Genomic DNA, 19,363 nt, shown 5'->3' on the forward strand with positions numbered 1-19,363 from the left:
ACATAATTACTCATATGAGCACAACTCAATATGAATAAAGTAAAATGCAACCTTCAAAGAACGGTTATCAGATTTTTTTGATGTTGTATAAATTTGCCTATGTGTATATGTGTACGTCTGTGTGTGCATGTGTGTGTGCATGTGTGCACCCTCTGTTTGCAGTCTTATATAAGATGACACAGTTCATTTGAACACAAACACATATTTCAGTGAGTGGGCCATTTCATAAATGACTTATCGTTTATAGATTTCTAGATTCCAACAAAAACCGTAATTTTTTCCCATTTCCCCTTACAAAGACCTCCTTAATCCCAAGCCTCTCTAAATCCCCCTTTGTCTGTTCCTACTGGAATGTGGCCACAAAGGTTGCTCTGTTTAATTGTTCTTATTAGCTTGACAAATTCATTCTCATCCATAAGCCTCAGGCCTAAATGCTCTTTTTTATGCACAGAAATATATTCCTTGGGCAAAAGAATATTGGAAAGAATATTGCAATATCAGCCCAGAAGTGCTAAATTTTAAAAGTGAACCTCAGTCCCATTCAAACTGAACCCTGGTTCAAAGTTCAAATTCTTTGCAAACTTCATCCCAGAGTCAAAAAAAGTTCAAAGAAAATGGGTGCTGTTCACTACAAAGCTAAGAAGTTGATGGTCATTCCCATTATTTAAACTTTCCCATTCAGTGACTAAAGCCATCTGAAAAGTCTGTGAGAACATTAGAAAAGACATCCACGGTAAGAAGAAGCTAGTCCCATAGCTTGTTGGATGGCAGTGACAGCTGCAGGGAAAGTTGCTTGGTTGTGAGGAAAATGAGGAACCAGAGTCAGAGGATTTGGTGATAGCTTCACAGCACTGGACTGCAAATTGTGGAATATTCTTCATAATAGAACAAAGCAATTTCTGCCTTCTCTCACCTGACGTCTGGCGTATCTATATCTTTCCTATTTGCACAACAGCTGAGAGACTGGGGAAGCATACAGCACTCTGGTAACAATACTGCATAAATATCCCTAAGTGGAATTGAGCCCCGAAAAAGAGGGCAGGAGACAGTCTTCCCACTCATTAAACTTTGCAAGATTATTTGCATTTCTAAATATGTTAATATTAAATACCTTTAAAAGAACGAGTAATACTGGGGTAGGGGTGGGCAAAATACAGCGTGTGGGCCACATCAAGCCCACCAAGCACTTTCATCTGGCCTGCAAGGCTCCCCGACAAATTGTGTCCCACCCAGCCCTTCTGCCCACAAGGGTGGGATCGAGGTGCCCATGTGTACACTCAGCCACAAACATACTCTATTGCACCTCGCTCCCACCCTTGTGGGCGGAAGGGCCAGGTCTGGCCAGTGTGCAGCTTCTGTGCAGGGCGGCTGCTGCTGCTGCTGCTGCTGCAGCCCCCGGGAACCTGCTCTGCTTCCCCAATTTCCTGCTGGCTCAGGGCGTCAGGTAGAGAAGCAGCAGGGGTGAGGCTGCAGCTGGGTGGGAGCATGGAGCACAGGGCTGGGGCTGACGGCAGCAAAGAGCCCACACCCAGTGGGGAGGCGGCAGCACAGAGCTTGGGTGAGCAGCGCGCGTGTGAGGAAGGGTGGGGGAGTCAGTCCCCCCATGGTGTGCAGCCCCGGAAGGCAGTGGCAGCAGTAGCAGGCAGGGTGCTCAGGGCATGAGTGCCCAGCGAGGCACAGCTCTGACCAGTGCTGCACATTGCAGAGAGAGACACAGCCTCCATGAAGTCATCTGTATCGCCAGTGCTCCCTGGTGTGCAGCCCCCGCACTTGCCAGGCACTGAGGGGAAGCCCTGCACACTGGAGCCGACTGCCTTCCCCACTCCCCCAGGGGACACCCCACACACCCACACCCTGCCCCCATAGTCCCACATATACACAACCCCCAACATACCCTATGCTCCCGCCACACAGCCACATCCCCTCACAGCCCCCTCACACACACCCACACCCTACCACACACACCATACACATACACCAGTGTTTCCCAACCTTTTTGAGCTGAAGGCACACTTACATTAATAACATTTTTCTGCAGCACACCTGCTAAGGCATTCCCCATCCTCATACCTATTGTAGCTCTTTGCCATGGCAAAATTCTGCAGCGCACCTATTCATTTCTGATAGCACATCTTTGTGCCGTAGGACACTAGTTGGGAAATACTGACATACACCACACCACACCACACATACACTCACCTACCATACCCACACCTCTACATACATCCCCCTCCCTCACAATACACGAAACCAAGAATCTATTGTTGGATTATTATGCAATCACCTCTATATATGTTATGCAAACACAAATCATGACAAAAATGTTTTTCGTAATAAAATTAAAATAAGTTATAGTAGGTATTTGAGTTCTTATGTACGATTTGTTTTTTTCTTGTTCTAAGATGGCAACCCCTCCTCCCAAAAGGAGTATTTCTGGAAGGCAAGGGGAAGGACTTCTGGTGGCAAAGGTCAGGGGTTAGGGATGAGACTTCTGGTCTTAAGATGGCAACAAGGGGGCAGAACAACCATCAAGGAGCAAGACAGCCCTCAACAGCTCACCAAAACTCGTTAAGCAGCCCTCCACCTGAAATAATTACCTGCACCTGTGCTAGGGAAGGGGATTTTAGGGATTCCATGTAAAACCAATACAGTAAGATAAAAGGAATGAGATGGAAGCGTATGGGCAAGCAAAGGTTTAGGGACCACAAAGGATTATGACTAGAAAAAAAGTGATTTCCATGATTCTGTACCAATAGGTTGTAAATCTTGTCAACCTATGCAACAAAGGATTTGGGACAGAAATCATATCGCATTCACAGCACCTGGCATAAGGGGGACTCAGTTCTTGATGGAAGGAAAATTGTGGAGCACTTGTAGGAGTCAGAGAGAGAAAATCTAGCTGTGGTGGCCATTAAGCAAGCTACAGCAACCAAAAGATTTTGCTCCAATTGAGGCAAAATTTGGTGCATTTTCTGCAAAAATGCAACTAATATTTCATACATGAGTTCACCTGTTTCTGTTAAAAACATGGATTACAGCCACCAAACACCAAAGTCGAGCACCTTAAAATAGTTTAAAGAATGGCTTTTGTTTTACTTACTGGTGCAGAATTGTCTCTTGGGCCCCTGGATCTGACCATTCTCCCCAGAACTTCTACCCCATCAGAAGTAATATTCCCTGATGCATTAATTGTCTTCTCACTCACTAGCTTGCAGTCAATAATTATTTTGGCTGTTGTCTTGCTAATAACAACATGCAACTAGGCAAAAAAAAAAGAGAGAAATTTTTGTACACAGTAACAAGACCAAGTAAATATGAGTGAGGCAACACAAAGGGCGTTTTTCAAGTGAGCTGCTGTTCCTAGTGCTGACAAAATGACCCACAACAAACCCAGCCAACGAATAGGGACCTACTAAATTTGGAGCAGCTAATTTTGTGGTCCGAGCGTGGCACCAGTCACCATATTCGCAGTGGAGCGCATCAGACCCCCTCCCTGCCATGCCTCCAATTGACTGTGGACCCCCAGAAGTCTTGCCCCTGCCTGGTGATTGATAGATGGCCATTTGTCACATCTCCAGGGGGGAAGGACTTCTGGGGCCCCTCAGCCAATCAGAGGCATGGCGGGGGGCACCACACTCTGACACACAACTCTCCTCCTCTTTCCCTTCCACCCCATCTTTCAGGATGCCAGGGCTTCCTGCCCTTTTCTAGTCAACTCTACAGTAAAGCTCAAGTGTAGATGCACCCTGTATTGCCACACTGTTTGCCTAACAGAGTTTGATAGATAACTTGTGATATGTAAAACACATTCATTTAATTAATTCTTAGTCAACTAGAACACCTCAAAATATGACAAAGAAAAAAATTAAAAAACAAAAATTATGTGTGCATAGGTTTCAATGCCAATTAACCTTACTAACCTTATGGAAACTTCCATAAAATATTTTCCTTATTTCTGGCCCTTCAAAAGTACCAGTTTGAAAATCCCCTTTATAGTCATAGTTAAAGAATGTCAGAGTTTTGCCACCATCTGTACAAGGAATAAAAGAGAAATAATGCTTAAAGAGAGAGAAAGAACAGAGATAATTTATTATATGTAGGCATCAACAGTATTCTTAGTAGCATACAGAACAAAACTATCAAGAAGTCCTCTCCTTTATAAACCTACAATCTGCAGAATTATACCTGATAGTTCAGGTTCCCTAAACTAGAAAGCATGGAGCTATTTATTCTGTTTAATAAACCCCCCCCTAAATTATTAGTACTTCCTCAGTAATTCACAATTATAGTATTTATAGGTAGGAAACTATGTTAGAGACAGAAACTGTGTAGGGTGGAAATTCCATTTTAAGAAGAGTTTGAAGTTTGATTTATTCCAAATGAGAATGGAAATTTTGAAACGGTCTATGAAATAACTTTCCAAAAATATAGGTGGGTTAGCTGGCTTAGTTTGAAGTCAGGCAGAAGGCAGGGCAAGTTGGTATCTTAGGGCTCCTATACACATGCAGGGAGGCTGCTCTGACACGCTCTAATTAATCGAGTCTGTTGGAGCATGGGAATTACCACACTCCAGCAGCCTCTGGTGTCCCATGTATCAGCATCCTCATGCTGAAAAATGGCAGTGGGGCACTTTAAATTAATGCTTGTTCAATGAGCTTTAGTTCAAAGTGCCCCACCACCACTTTTCAGTGCGGAGATGCTGATACAAGTGATGCTCCAGGTACTTTTAATTAGCATGGCTCTGAGCTATACCAATACACACACACACACTCCCCTAACTAAACATCACTTGGCTCTTTTTGACAGTAAACTTCAAGGGCGTGGCATTATAATTTCTGTTTTGCAGCTTGGGAAACTGAGGCACAGAGAGGTGGAGCAACTTGCCCAAGATCATGCAAGCCAAAGGCACAGCTAGAAAGAGAACCTAGGACTCCCAAGTCCCAATCCAATCCTCTACTCCTTAAAACATGGTGCAGATCGAGGCAGAGAGAGAAAAAACTATTTGGGGGTGTGCCTCCTCAGCAGGTAAGTCCCACCTGGCTGGGGCCCCACTCAACTTACCCCTGCTCCTGCCTCTGTGGCACTGGCCCTCATGGCAAGGACCTCAATTTAGCCCCTGCCCTTTCCCTCCCCCACGGACTGACTTGTCGGGCTGGGGTGTGCATGCACGTGCATGCATGTGGGCACTCAGCCCCGCACCCCAGCCTCAGATTGACTCCCAGAGGCTCCAAGATCTACCGCTGGATCAAGATCCACTTGTTGGTGACCACTGCTCTAAATCAATCCTGATTTCTGTTTCACTGGTGCAATTTTGTTAGGACCTGATTCAAATCTACTGGGTCTAAAAGTAGGTAAGATTCATATCACAGTTAAAACTAGCTGACATTCATTAAAATGACACTAATGCAGGTAATTACTCTGTATTTACATCAGTGTAAGTGGGCACATGTACACGAGGCACTTAATGTGCAGTAGTCTAATAACACTGCATAGTAGCGTACCGGGCAAAAACCATGCTAATATGCTACTGCACAGTAGTATTGGGCTATTGCACATTAAGCATTACTAAAAAACTGTGCACAAGCGCTACTGCGCAGTAGTTGTAGTTACTGCACATTTAGTTAGTACTTCACTAAACAAGTGGTAAACTAAATGTGTAGTAACTACTGTGCATTAATGAACATGTAAACACCCCCAATGAGATCCAAATTTGACCCAGAAGCACAAAGTAAAATTAGCTGTGGTCAATCTGGAGAATGATGTATTAGAGACCCAGAGTTTCAAATAACTTTGATAATTATTTTAATAATATATTCAAAACTTTACTATCAAAACCTAGTTCCTGCATTGTTTAATCATCAGGGATCCTGGTTAATCATAAACCCCAAGTGAGAGATTCATGCTAGAACATTTAAATACATACTGTCTAAAATAACTCCCACCAGTGGCTCATATTCTTCATTTAAAATTTCCCAAAGAGCAAATGGTTCCTGGGGTGTGTCAGGGAGTACTCGGAATAGAAAAGTAATAGTATAGTCTGAAGGAAGCCCCTCCGGATGCAGGTATCTGTAAAAAAATATATATTTTATAAACTCAAACGATCACACTTAAGCTGGGTTTAAATTGCTTTCTCTTTCTTTGGATTTCTCTTCTTTTAAAAGCAACACCAGACAGAGGTTTTTAAAACCTGGCTAGCCAAAGCTTTGGCTGGGATGATCTAGTTGGGGCTGGTCCTGCTTTGATCAGGGGGTTGGACTAGATGTGACCTCCTGAGGTCCCTTCCAACCCTCATTTTCTGATTCTGTAATTCTATGAGTCAGGCATCACCACTCTTGGCCAAATCTATTCAATTATGATATAGGTCAGAACAGCAAGCGTGTCGGGATTTTTCAAGATTTCATTATAAACTTGATGGTACTTTATGAACTTGAAGTGATGATCTCTCTCCTTCTGCTCTGATAACTAAAACTTTCCATTAAAATAGCTTAATTTCAGAAATTGAGAGACCAAACCTAAGGTCAGTGAGAGGTGAAGGGGCTCAGGATCAACCCATAATTTTAACTGAAAAGGCACTACTTTAAAGCATCCATTTAAACTTCATGTGAAGTTTACCATAAGATGAAGACGTAAATGATTTGGAAACCCATTGTAACAAACCCACTTTTTCCAGTTAAACCACCACTAATACTAGTAATAGAAAAACAATACTAGAAACTGCTTTGGGATCTTTTACAATCATGTTTAGAACATAGTTAATAAATGTATAAGCCAACACATAAAAGAATCCAGGAACAGTAAAACTAAAATATATATATATATATATATATATATATATATATATATATATATATATATATATATACCAATAGCCTCTTCAAATTCTTGCAGAAGGGTTGAGATGTTTATGATGCAAGATAAATGCATTACTTGGTTTCATTCCTTAATGTCTAGGTTTGTTATTTGGTATTTTAAGCTTTTATTTAACTTTGACAAATCACAAGCTGGGAAATTATGATAGAAAGTCAGGCGTCCAAGAGCAGTGCACTAATTAGCTTCATTCTGAAAGTATGTACAAGAAGCTTCATTTGTACAAGATGCACAACACTATATATTACAGGGCAGTGGGAGGTTCCAGGTACATCTATGGGTGCAGACACAAGTAACAACTGAAATATTTTCATGTGAAATGCACTTGGAAACATTTAATAACGGGAATATTTCAACCAGGGGACACATGTGCCCCTTTCCTATTACTGGCTAAAAAGCTTCAGAATGCTGCAGCCCCTTCTAGAGCCAGTCACTCTGGTCTCACCACCAGGAGTCTGACGCTCCAGCTCCACTCTCCTTTAGCCCTCCTCTCTCCCTCTCAGCCAAGTAGAGAGGTATAGGGTACTGGGGTTGATGGACCAGGCTTCAGGAGTGGCAGGGGCCCTGGGCGTCAACAGAGGTCTGGGCCAGTAGTGGGGAAGGGTAAATCTGGGTCTGGCAGTGGAGACCTGGCAGCATCCCAGGACAAAGAACAGGACCCAACACGTGGAAAGCAGGCAGCATGCCCACCTTATCTCCCCACCCTTCTCTGTCCAGACAACAGAACAAAATAGCACCTGCTTTCAAGAGGTACTATCAAAGTGTGTCAGCCACTTCTGGAACATTTCAAAGGGGTTGTACACATGTGCAGATGATCCTCTGAAACATTCAAAGGCATTTGAAACTTTTTAATGATGTGTGTTCACATCCTAACTTCCCATCGTCTCTAGTGCCACTTCTTTTATAGCCTGCCTTTTTTTTTTTTATTAAGAAACAGCAAAAAACCACAACTCAATCATTGTAACTGATACAATAACCACCAGGGGTGTATCAGCATGTTCTCTGTGCCTACGTATATGCATTATTACTAAGCAGAATCCTGCTCTTGGATCCCACTCTCTAGACCCCCTATCAGAAGTGTGTTTTCTACTGTGTAGTTTGTTCTCAGATTGCAAAATGGGGAATGATGAAAATACATATGAAGAAGGTTATCAGAAAAGAAACGGACAAAGTAAAGATGAAATCTGGCAATGCATCAGAAATAGTGCTAGCTGAATTAAATATATGTCAAATGAAGAATATAAAATTTAGAGGTCAGGAGTCACTCCAAGATTTCTGGACTGTAAAGTAAATTTAAATCTGAAATTAGGAGAAGGATGATAAAGGACCGTTTAGTCAGGAGGACCTTTGCCTTTTTATAGTACCATGGAATCATAAAACTGGTAGGGACTTCACAGGTAATCTAGTCCAACCCCTTGAAGAAATGCAGGATTTGCTCTTCTTAAAGAATCCCAGACAGGTTGCTACCCAGTCTCTTCTTGAAAACCTCCAGTGAAGGGGATTCCACAATTTCCCTAGGCAACTCGCAGAGGTTATGGCATTGGTGAAAGCTGACAGAGTTAGGACAAGCTGACAAATGGGAAATACAAGAATCAAACACTGACTGGAGGTGGGCTACAAGGAAAGAGTAAAAGTGACAAGCAACAACGAAGTAAATGACATACCCCAAAAGGGTAAAAATATATGGAGAGCTCCAGCAGGATGAGAAACAGAGCTGTTCAGTATATAACAGGATGCAGTAGCATGGAAATTAAGAAAACAGCATAGTGGAAACCCCAGACTTGTGTATGCCATATCCAGAAGCATGGAGAGATGAGTAATATTCAGTGATACAAAAATGGAATGAGGAAAACAAGAGGCCTATTTGAACCATACCTGTAAGGTGTCTTGAATCGGCTAGGAAAAGGTATTCTCAGTACCATGAAAAGGACTGAAAGCACAGTGAAGCAATCAAGAAGATTGTGCTGGGTAAAATGAACAGAGGAGTAACAGAAGAGTACACACAGCAGCAGATCAGATCAGATAGGAAACATGCACAAATGAAAAGAGACAGAAATATGAATTGTTAATCCATGTCCAACTTCTCTCCACCTGCCTCAAGAAAGATGGTCCATTACATACAAACAGTGACAAGGTATCTGCAATAAACATTCAAATCTATTTTCCAGAAGATAGATTGCTGTGCCACTATGATCATTTTTGCTAAGACATGTGTTGTTCATTTCTACAGGGATTGAGCCAATAATTTGCATCCAGTTGCAGCAGCAAAATATTACTTGACTCTGCTCTTTATATTAATCCATATGTTAATACATACTTGGTAGGCTGGGAAACCAATGCATCTTTATGCAGTCTGTAACACGGGTAAGCATTAAATGTACCAGGTTCCATGGAAACCCCGTCCACTGTTGAAAATTCCTTTTCAACCAAACCAAACATTTCCATCATTTTAAATCCTGAAAGGCATAAAAATGTAGAACATATCACTTTAAAGTTAACAATTTGTGACAGAAAAAGGGAGAAGAGGACAAAGTGGACTAGAGAAAGGAACTTCATACCCCCATTTGTTTAACAGCTGTTGTTACAAACAGAGAAAAAATAAATTTACTACTTCACATTTTGCCTATCAGTTAAAGAAAATGATTCCATAGATGCAGAATGTAAAACAATCACTGTTCTGTACCTGAAAAACTACTGCCATCCTTATACACCAACGGGCAAGCTGGAAGAAAGGAAAAATATATTTAAACTCAGAAGAGAAGTAAATACTTCCAACAAACCTGTAATATTTCTTTCTATGAAGAGAAACTAGACTTCTCCATCACAGACAGTCTCCTAGGGAATCAATAAACACTGAGGTCTGAATTTTTAATGCTGGGTATTCTAACACGGTATCACTAGGGATCTAAAGTTGCTAACAAAAAACAGAAACAGAATTACAGGCCACTTTTCAAAAGGTAAGCCTAAATAACCAGTAAATATGAGTATAATGTTTTCAAAGTCCTGACATATATTAAAAGTAGAGTTTAAGGGCCAAAAATTAAGGATGCGTATCAGCAATATAAAAGCAATAATCTTGTGTATCTCAGCTCTGTTAGACTGCAGTTCCAAGACCAATTTCATTATAAATTGTTCAAACTAGCTACATACTGCCATTTCTCAGGCATGCACATAATGGCTAGGGACAGACATTCAAAAATCTTAAGCCTGAATTGATTCAGTCTTTGCAGGTTAATTTAACCTGCCTAGGTTGAACTGGTTTGAAACTAGACAGACATTCTCTCTGGACTCAGGAAATACAGGCACATGCCTGCAGTGGCTCAGACTAGAAGCAGGGGGGGATGCTGGAGCAGCCCTCCCTTCCCTTCTGCAGGGAGCTGAGCTGAGGGGGGTGTGGCCAGGTCCCAACAGGACTCTTTCATTAGGGAGGTCTGCCTGCAGGGTCCCAGGCTTTTCCCCACTGGCTGCTCAAGGGGCGGGACTATTGCCAGCTCCCAGCTCCAGCCTAGCACTCTGAGGCAAGGGGGCAGTGGGGTGCAGTGATGCATCTGTTGATGATACAGAGCTTTTCAATTTCCCTCCCTGCTTCGTCATACTGTCTGCAGCAAACTGACAGGCAAGCAAGCCAGCTTGGGGGCTGATAGTGATAACAGTCTTTATCACCCGATTAGCAAAACAATGGCCTCTCTCCATTACTTCAAACGTCTTAAACATCTTACCAGCTGACCTGTTGATTAGCTCCAAATAGCCCTAAGCAGTCACTGTTCTGTCTGCCTGCCCCAGTGAAATTGGAGACACACACACACACACACCTCTAGGAATTAGCTAGCATACTACATGCCTAGGGTCCATGGGGCTGGGGTCCATGCTGTGGGAGATGGAAGGAAGGGAGGGATTTCCTGCTTGAGCAGCAGGGGGGCTTGGGGGTGGAGGGGCAATAAGGCAGGGGGAAGTCAGGCAGACCCTGCTGTGTCTGCAGTGTCTGCTTGAGCCTTATGCAGCATTAGCTAGCATACCACATGCTGGCTATGGACCATGCTGTGGCAGACAGGAGGAAGGGATCCCTGCTTAAGCAGCGAGTGGTAAGGGGGCGGAGGGAGGGAGGCATGGGGACGCCAGCAGACCCTGCTGTGCCTGCAAGTCTCTGCTGGAGCTCTTGCCAGGGAGCAGAGGGAAGGGGCCAGCCCTGCTGTGGAGCAGAGAGCTCCGCCCAGCCCAGAAAACATGCCGGGAGGCTGGGGGACTCTGATTTAGATAAACCAGGCAAGGGGTCTGGGACAGACATTGCATAAACCAGTTTGACCCAAATCAATTAAGTCTGACACTACATTCAAACAGGTTTATCTCAAACCAGTTTCAGCCATTTTCAAACTGGATTATGTGCACTGAACGTCTGTTCTGTTACAGGTTTAAACCAGTTTCTGATCACTTAAACTGGTTTATGTGTAAAGTCGGTCCCTAGCCAATGGGACGTAATGAGAATGTATGTATCAAAATATGTGGATTGTGCCCTCCAAGCTGTAAGCCCTGGGCCAATACCTCTTTTTTCTCCTCTGCTCAGAAATGGTCTAGAGCAGAGGTTCCCAAACTTTTTCTTACTGCGTACTGCCTTCCAGATTTACCAGCTGCCCATATACCCCCACCAGTATATATTTTATATTTTAATCCCTTAAATGCCAATTATAATTATAAGGAAAATTAAACCTGCCATTACACAATTTCTCCTGTGTAACCCTCAGAGATGCCTTGTGTATCCCCAAGGGTACATGTATCACAGTTTGGGAACCCCTTGCCTAGAGAATGGTATCTCTATGACTGAATAATTGCCAGAATTGTGGCAAGAAAATGCTTCTCCATGCTTCCCTTCTGAGCTACAACTTTCTCAGTCTACATGCAACAAATACACAGGAACTTGGTATCTTGTGAATACATTTTACAGATGTGATTTAGGTAATAATAAATTCAGCAACTTTTTCTCTCATAAAAGGTAAAGTTCTGTATGAAATAAAAACTTAGAACTTACACACTAAGTTCTGCTCTCATTTACATTGTTGTAAACCCAGAGCAAGATTTTTGCATTCAATAATATTGTAACTATCTTCAAATCAAAAGTATTGCAAAATTCACCTTTTCAGGACTGTAACATCAAAATGTAGAATATAAATATATTTAGTAGCTATTTTATGTTGCATAGGAGGAAATGAAAATCAAAATGGCTCACTTGCTGATGCAGTTTCACAAACAAAAGTGATCAACTCATCTTCAATCTTCTTAAAGGCATCAAAATCATCCACAAAGAAGACATGTCTTTCACTGGGCTTGCTGCCAATATTAACTAACTCTGAATAGTCAGCATCTGCCACACCAATAGCAAAAATGCTGAAACCTATAAAGGAAAAAGGAATATTATTGTAATTAGTTCAAAATGTAGAAATAAAATTTAAAAAACATAAAAACAATATTTGCTTTGGCCTCTTTCCTGGCTAAATGCAAAAGTGGAAAATGTCTGAATCATTTTTCTAAAACAGAAAGGAAAATTCACACGTTTACCCCAAGTAAAGTCAATACGCTCCATACTCAGAGCAAGACTTTTTGCATCATTTTTCTTTGTTATTCTGAACGCTTACTCTGGTAGTTTAAGCATATGCTTAAGTACAATTTACTCTGATGTCACCTCAGCAAATGTTCAGGTGTTGCTGAATAGGGAAGGGTTTACTCACAATGTTTAAGCATGTATTTTAATATTTTGATGAACTTAAGACTACATAGAAAGTAACAAAAGGGCCCATAATTGTAGTCTATTATAAATACAAAGACCAGAAATTAAATTTCATGCTATTCTTTTACAGATTTCATTCTATGCAACGTACTAATTGGGGTTTTAAACCTGCTGCTGCCTCACCCATAAACATTCCTGTTTATAAATATTTTAGTTAACTAGGGATTAAACAACACCTGTTTAATCAGGTAAGCCTGATTAAACAGGTAGTCCTGCTCCACCTATTATGCCCAAGCCTGATTTGGAAGATATCAGTAGGAAGGGCACCTGATCCTATGCTTGTTAAGAGGAACTGTGATTATGCACCAAAGCATTTCCTAATGTTTTCTTTTCCACATATGATCACAGAAACAACCTAGTATATTGTCTGGAATCCTGGCAATGAATATATTGTTCTTATATGATTTGATCTATGATCCGCACTAGGTAATGGGAGACTTCCCTTTGACATCAAGGGGTTTGGACGACATCCAGAGAGATACCTAAAACCTCTTCAGCCCTCCAGGAGCAGGACCCCATCCCCCAGAACACACTTCCCTCATAGATACACACATTTTCAGTATAATAATAATTCTTAACGTTTACATTATGATAGGACCTCTTTGTGGTAGACACTCTCTATACATGCAACTAAAAGCATGTTGCTGCTCTCAGCTGCTTACAAGCTAAACAGATCAATCTCTCTCTCTCTCTCTCTCTCTCTCTCTCTCTCTCTCTCACATGCACACAAAAGCAGAAGGAAAGAGAATTGATTTGCCTGAGGTCCCATAGAGGCAACAGCAGAACCCACAACCCTTGACTCACATTTCATGCTCAATATCCAACATGTTGTGTGAGAGACGTGGGTAGACAACTAGACTCAGTTGAGGGATCTTATTTTTTTTATTGAGTTCTAAATGCTATTTAATAGCGGTGATCCCATAACTGGCATATTTTAGAAATAATTTAATAAATGGTTCATACCCACAAAAAAATATATACAGACATATCTGACTTCTGTCATTCTGCTTCTCCAAAATCCTAGCCCCTTCTTTTTTCTCTTGCTGAGTCATAAACTGTCAGTCCTTTTTTGGGCAGGGAGCTTATCTGTGCTGTAATGCCTAGTCCGTTTTGGAGTATGACACAAATCTCAATAACAATAACTAGATCATTAATAATTTAATTATCATGTTCATAAATGACAGCAGTAGATAATAAAAACCCTAAGATGGGGAGTAAAATATCCCTAAGATAATTATTGCAGATAAGTAGTAGATCAGGAGCAATGCATATGAAAGGTGCTTCAAATGGTCTCCTGTCTGTAAAGATATAATCTTTCAGATTGCCCTTAATTGTGAAATTACAATTCATGCATGATAATATAGACTCTGCAGGCATTTGAACAGTCCTGTTGACTGCTGCATGATTTTAAACGACCCCACTAAATGAGCCAATAATAAAAAATATATAAAACACTAGTTAATCCCTGGCAAAATTCTTCATTTCCTAGGGTTGCTATCTGGTTTCTACTCACTAGGATTAAAATTATAGGGCCTTCTGGGGTAGGAAATAGCCTTAGCTTGTGTCTGGGTTTAACCACAATAGCTTAGGAGGAGAAAAAATGAAAACGCAAACATTTCCCGTTATGGCACATGTTACCATCTAGCTGCATATCTCTGGAAATTTTGTTCACATCATCTTGTGATCGTCCATCAGTAATAACCACCAGAACCTTTGGGATGCCCCTTCTTATGCCTGAATCAAGGGTAAACAAAGCTTCCCGTGCATGCTTAATTGCTTTGCCTGAAATGAAGGAAATAGGCAACATAATAGCAGTATACAAAGAAGACGGTTCCTATTAGCTTTTCAATTAAAGCATTAAATATAGATAAAAGAGCAAAATGCCATATAAATTATTAGGTCACGGTTTTCAAAAGCATTTACATAAAGTTGGAATTAGGTGCTGTAATATGTATCCTGAAATTGAAAAGGTGCTGAGCACCCATTAACAAACTGATTTTGGGAGGAGCTACTCGGCACTTCAGAAAATTAAACCAGTTATTTAAATGCCTAAATGTGGATTTAGTATCCTAATTTTAAATCTAGCTTTTGAAAATGTCAGTCCTTGGCTTTGGTGTCTTAGGTTTAGAAGACTATCTAGCCAAATCTTGTGCCTTAAACCAACATCTAAAACAGCCTTGACTTGAAGACTGTCTCTGGTAGTCAGGCATGATAAAATCCTTCCTGCCCAGGTCACAGGGCAGCAGATAGAGTACCTTTAGTTAACAAATACCAGTGTAGCATTTTCTGTGGTAAATGGAAATATGGAAATCTGTAACTCTGGTCAGAACAGTAAGTCAACACAATGCAAACAGATGCAAGATATTTTTGTGTAGCCTAAGAATAATAAGCCACATGGCCCTGAATAAAAAAAAAAATTTAAGTCTAAGGCTGTCAAACAATTAAAAAATGTGATTGTGATTAGTTGTGTGATTAAAAAAATTAGTTGCAATTAATCACGTTTTTAATCGCACAGCTAAAAACTCAACATTATGCACAGAAAAACTTAAAATTATGCAAGTACTCTGTACGGTTGGGGAGTGGGTGTGGAGGGTGTGTGGGGGGAGATTTGTGGGGGCCGTGGGTGTGTGTGGGATTTGAAGTCTGTGGAGAGGGGGTCCCCACATGTCTTGGCAAGATGCTGGGTATTGTGGGTCAAGACTAAGGGGAAGCAGCAGGGCTGGGGGGCTGCAGCTTGGAAATGATGGGCAGGGGCAGGGCATGGGCATATTACCACTGCCACCCCCCAAAGGTGTCCTCCTTTTTGAAACTGGAAATATGGGAACCCTACAGGAACACAACCTAGCAACATGTAGAGCAGCACTCAGTGGGTAAGTCTGTGGAGAAGGAAGGGGCAAGGTGTGCAGATTGAGGCCACCATGGTAAGGGAGGGAGCGGGTAGGAGTTGGGATGAAAGGGGGCCTAGGGCCAGGGTGGGTCATGGGATAGAGCTGTGGGAGGCTCATCCTGGGGGGGCAGCGTGGGGAGATGCAGCTCTGTCCAACGCTGCGCATCCCCTGCCTGCCCATAGTGTTGTGTGGCAAAAGCACAGCAGGGTACAGAGCCCCAGCCTGCAGCAGACAGCCCACCTCTGCCCCAAGCACAAATCCAGGGGGGCACATGGCCTCCTGTATCTTCCCCAGGAATACACGCAACAGTGGGGAGCTGTGCCCCCCCCAACCCCCTGGATTAGCCTCTAGCAGCTCTGTCCCATGACCTGCCCTGTCCCCGGGGCCCCATTCACCCAAGCCATTGCCCCTGCCCCACTCCCTCTCTCACTGTGGGGGCCTCGATTTGTCCCCCTTGCCCCTTCCCTCTCCCCCCTGCCCCTTCCCTTCCCTTCCACAGACTTACCTTGCTAGGTGCTGTTCTACATGCTGCCGGGTTGCATTCCTGGCCACGTGCAGGCTGCGGCTCCTCATGTGTTTGTGTGTATGTGACTGTGTGTCCCTTCCCCCCAGCCCCCACCTTCCTGTTGCAGCAGCCAAAAGCAGTGGAGTGGAGCCCAGGTGCAGGCTCCAAATTCATGTGCATGCTTAACACGTTAAAAAAAAATCAATTGAAGAACCAACTAACACATTAATCACACACGTTAACAGTGATTAATTGACAGCCCAATTTTTAACCCTTCCAGTATTCTCAACAAAGAGCTACCCTGAGAGCATAAATGCAAATATAATATTCCCAGTTATCAGTCCTGCTATTCCCCCAATGAAAAATACACTGTATTCTAGGACATAACTCTCTTTACTTATAGGGTGCTTATAGATGTTTGGGGAGGTAAGGGAGAGGTTAGATTGTGTTAAAAATGGCCACCCAGTCTAACTTAATTTGCCAAGGTATGGACCTTATACTTAGATCCCTAGTCAGGTTGATCTAAGTGCAAACTGTACAGATGATCAGGACAGTTAGATCAGTCTAAAAATGGCCAACTCAATCCAAGTTAACCCTACCTCTGAGGTAGTCTCATTTAGATCAGGTTGGCCATTTTTAGTTCATTCTAACTGTCCTGAACTATTGAACAGTTCTCAGTGCAGCCCCTGGACCAGGAAGGCCCAGCCATTGGCACCAGCTCCAGGGCTGCACTTCTCCTACCTCCTTCCTAGCACCGGACCACTTTGTAGCTCCCCAGCCCCTGCCCCCACCTTCTGATGGACAACCCTTCACTGCATGGGCCAGCCAGCACCCCCCACCCCCAAGCCTGCCAAACCCCCCACACCACAAGCTACTCCCAGTGCTGGTTTTACTGGTATTCACTAGTGCTAGAATTAAGGAAGTAAGTCTGAGTCGGGGGGAGGGGTGGGTGGGATGGGGGGTGTTGGTTCGCCAGGGGGTCGTGGAGCTAAAAACAGCCCATGGTCCTGTGGGGGGGGGTGGTTAGGGAAGAGCCCTCCAGCCCCCTAAAGCCCCCAGCAGACCCTGCTAGTCCCCCTGATTCTGCCTGCCACCCAACCCCCTCTCCCCTCTCAGAGACTGCTTGATCCCCCAATCCCTCAAGCTCCACCCCCTCCCCGTGCTAGCTCCCCCGTCCAAACTTAACTTAGATGGGGTGGCCATTTTTAACTTAATGTAACCCCCACTAACCTTGCTAAATGTCTGTACACACCCATAGTGAGATCCTCCTTTCTATCTGCCTAAATGTCCTGCAAATCCCTCACACTATCTCATTCTCCTATCTACCAACACATGCCCACATTACTGCCCATTCCAATCCTTACAGTAATTTGCCACCTCCCTTCAACTGGCCCTTACAGCTTGATCAAGGCCCAGAAGTGAAAATGCAGATCATGTGAGAACTGCAGCAAACCAAAGTACTCTAGATGGGCGGGAGTGGGGCATTTCAGCATCCTGTTTTGCTTTTTCACTGCATAAATTGCCTGTCCCCATATTTTGTCACAGCTATATCCTGGTAAAACACTTGGCAAACAGAAAGGTAATGCTGACTACAGAATTGGAATAAGAAAATATTTCACAGCCTGGGACCTCTCTCACCTGTTTTGGTATTTCCTCCCTTATATGCTATCTGCTGAATGGCCTCAAGAAGAGTTTCTTTTGCTTTGTAGGCATTCAGTTTAAATTCTGTCCTGGGATCATCACTGAACTGTGCTATTGCAACCTGTACAAAGAAGGCATGTTAGTTACTAAATGCTGCCCCAGGCATAAACCAAGGCAAGTGACTCAATTCATTTAAAAAGAGAATTATCTTGAACTTCTGCTCTGCCTATACATTGAAACCAAAACTTTTAAAGTAAAGTTTAATTTTATTCTCTGAAGCTTTGGCCGCCAGCTAACACTTCGTGGTTTCACTGAATGTGTCTACATGTTTATTAATGCACTATAGTTATTAGGTATCCAGGTTGTAGCTGTATTGATTTAGAGGAAAAGGCAATCAGGACTTGTAGTAGAGATGATATCTTTTATTAGACCAACAAGATTTTTGCAAAGAAATTTCTTTCATTGCAAGTTTTTGGGCACAAACCCCCTTCATCAGGCATTGGAGAAAAGATTGTAAAAGTTCTCCTGGGTAGGAATGAAAGTTCATATTTCATAGGATTTCACAGAGGAGTCAATAGATGGAAAACTTGTCTGGGCAGTCAGTAGTTACTACACATTTAGTTTAGTACTTCCTTAATGAAATACTAACTGACTATGCAGTAACTACATTTACTGAGCAGTAGCACTGGCACATGGTTTTTTGTGAAGGTTACCGTGCAGTAGCCTAATAACACTGCACAGTAGCTTATTAGCACGTTTTTTGACCAATACACTACAGCGTAGTGTTATGAGGCTACCACACAGTAAGCATCTTGAATAGATGTGCCCACTGAGTAGTAAACAGGATGAGAAAAGTCATTCTCACTTTGGCAAACGTATTCTTTGTGTAGCTAAAGGGCATAATCACATACACAATTGCCCACATCTGCAGTTGTTACTCACACAGTCCCCACTGACTTCACTAGAACCAATACTTAGCTGAAACTAGAAACAACATTAAGAACTTATCTTTGAGATATTTCCTCTCCCAGGCATGTTGCTATATAAGTCTGCGTGCCCATCTCAGTTTTATAAGCTGCACCAGAAGAACATTCAAATATAATACATAAGGTCTTAAACTTGCATAGAACGTATTTAACTCCAGACACACAGAGCATGTCTACACAAGATGTTTAGTGCACAGTAGCCTAACAACACTGTGTAGTAGCATGCCAGGCAAAAACCACGCTAATACGCTACTGAGCAGTAGTATTAGGCTACTGCTCAGTAAGCATCACTAAAAAACCATGAGCCAGCATTACTGTGCAGTAACTGTAGTTACTGTGCAGTTAGTTAGTACTTCATTAAACAAGTTAGTACTTCATTAAACTAAATGTGCAGTAACTACGGCACATTAATGAATGTTTAGGCGTGCCCACTGAGTGGTCTCATTGGCTTCAATGAGGCTACTTTTGCTTAAAGCTAAGTAGGTGTGTAAATTTCTGCACGATTTGAAACTACATGAAACAAACTGATATATTGAATAAAAAATTTAGAGGAAGTGGGTTTCCTACAGCATTTGTCAAGAGTTTTGGGTGCTGACACTATCTGAATACTAAAAAATGAAACATTAAAATAGTTTGATTTAAAACAATGACATATTTAGCTGTATTTTGAAGATATTACAAGAAAGCAATGACTGGA

General features: G+C 42.4%; 1 protein-coding gene across 3 annotated transcripts in view; it reads right to left on the bottom strand.

Annotated features, from left to right (window-relative positions):
* The window catches only part of COL14A1 (collagen type XIV alpha 1 chain), a 178,614-nt gene that overhangs the window by 59,495 nt on the left and 99,756 nt on the right, over positions 1-19,363 (bottom strand). For all 3 annotated transcript variants that reach the window (XM_019495707.2, XM_019495705.2, XM_019495706.2), the window contains 8 exons: positions 17,678-17,801; positions 14,285-14,428; positions 12,089-12,253; positions 9,551-9,589; positions 9,185-9,323; positions 5,924-6,066; positions 3,921-4,030; positions 3,101-3,259 (listed from right to left, as the gene is read on the bottom strand). In XM_019495707.2, the coding sequence (XP_019351252.1) occupies positions 3,101-3,259; positions 3,921-4,030; positions 5,924-6,066; positions 9,185-9,323; positions 9,551-9,589; positions 12,089-12,253; positions 14,285-14,428; positions 17,678-17,801 (1,023 nt within the window). The remainder of the gene's footprint in view (positions 1-3,100; positions 3,260-3,920; positions 4,031-5,923; positions 6,067-9,184; positions 9,324-9,550; positions 9,590-12,088; positions 12,254-14,284; positions 14,429-17,677; positions 17,802-19,363) is intronic.

The sequence above is a fragment of the Alligator mississippiensis genome, chromosome 3 (genome assembly GCF_030867095.1).
Source record: "Alligator mississippiensis isolate rAllMis1 chromosome 3, rAllMis1, whole genome shotgun sequence".
Classification (NCBI taxonomy): domain Eukaryota; kingdom Metazoa; phylum Chordata; order Crocodylia; family Alligatoridae; genus Alligator; species Alligator mississippiensis.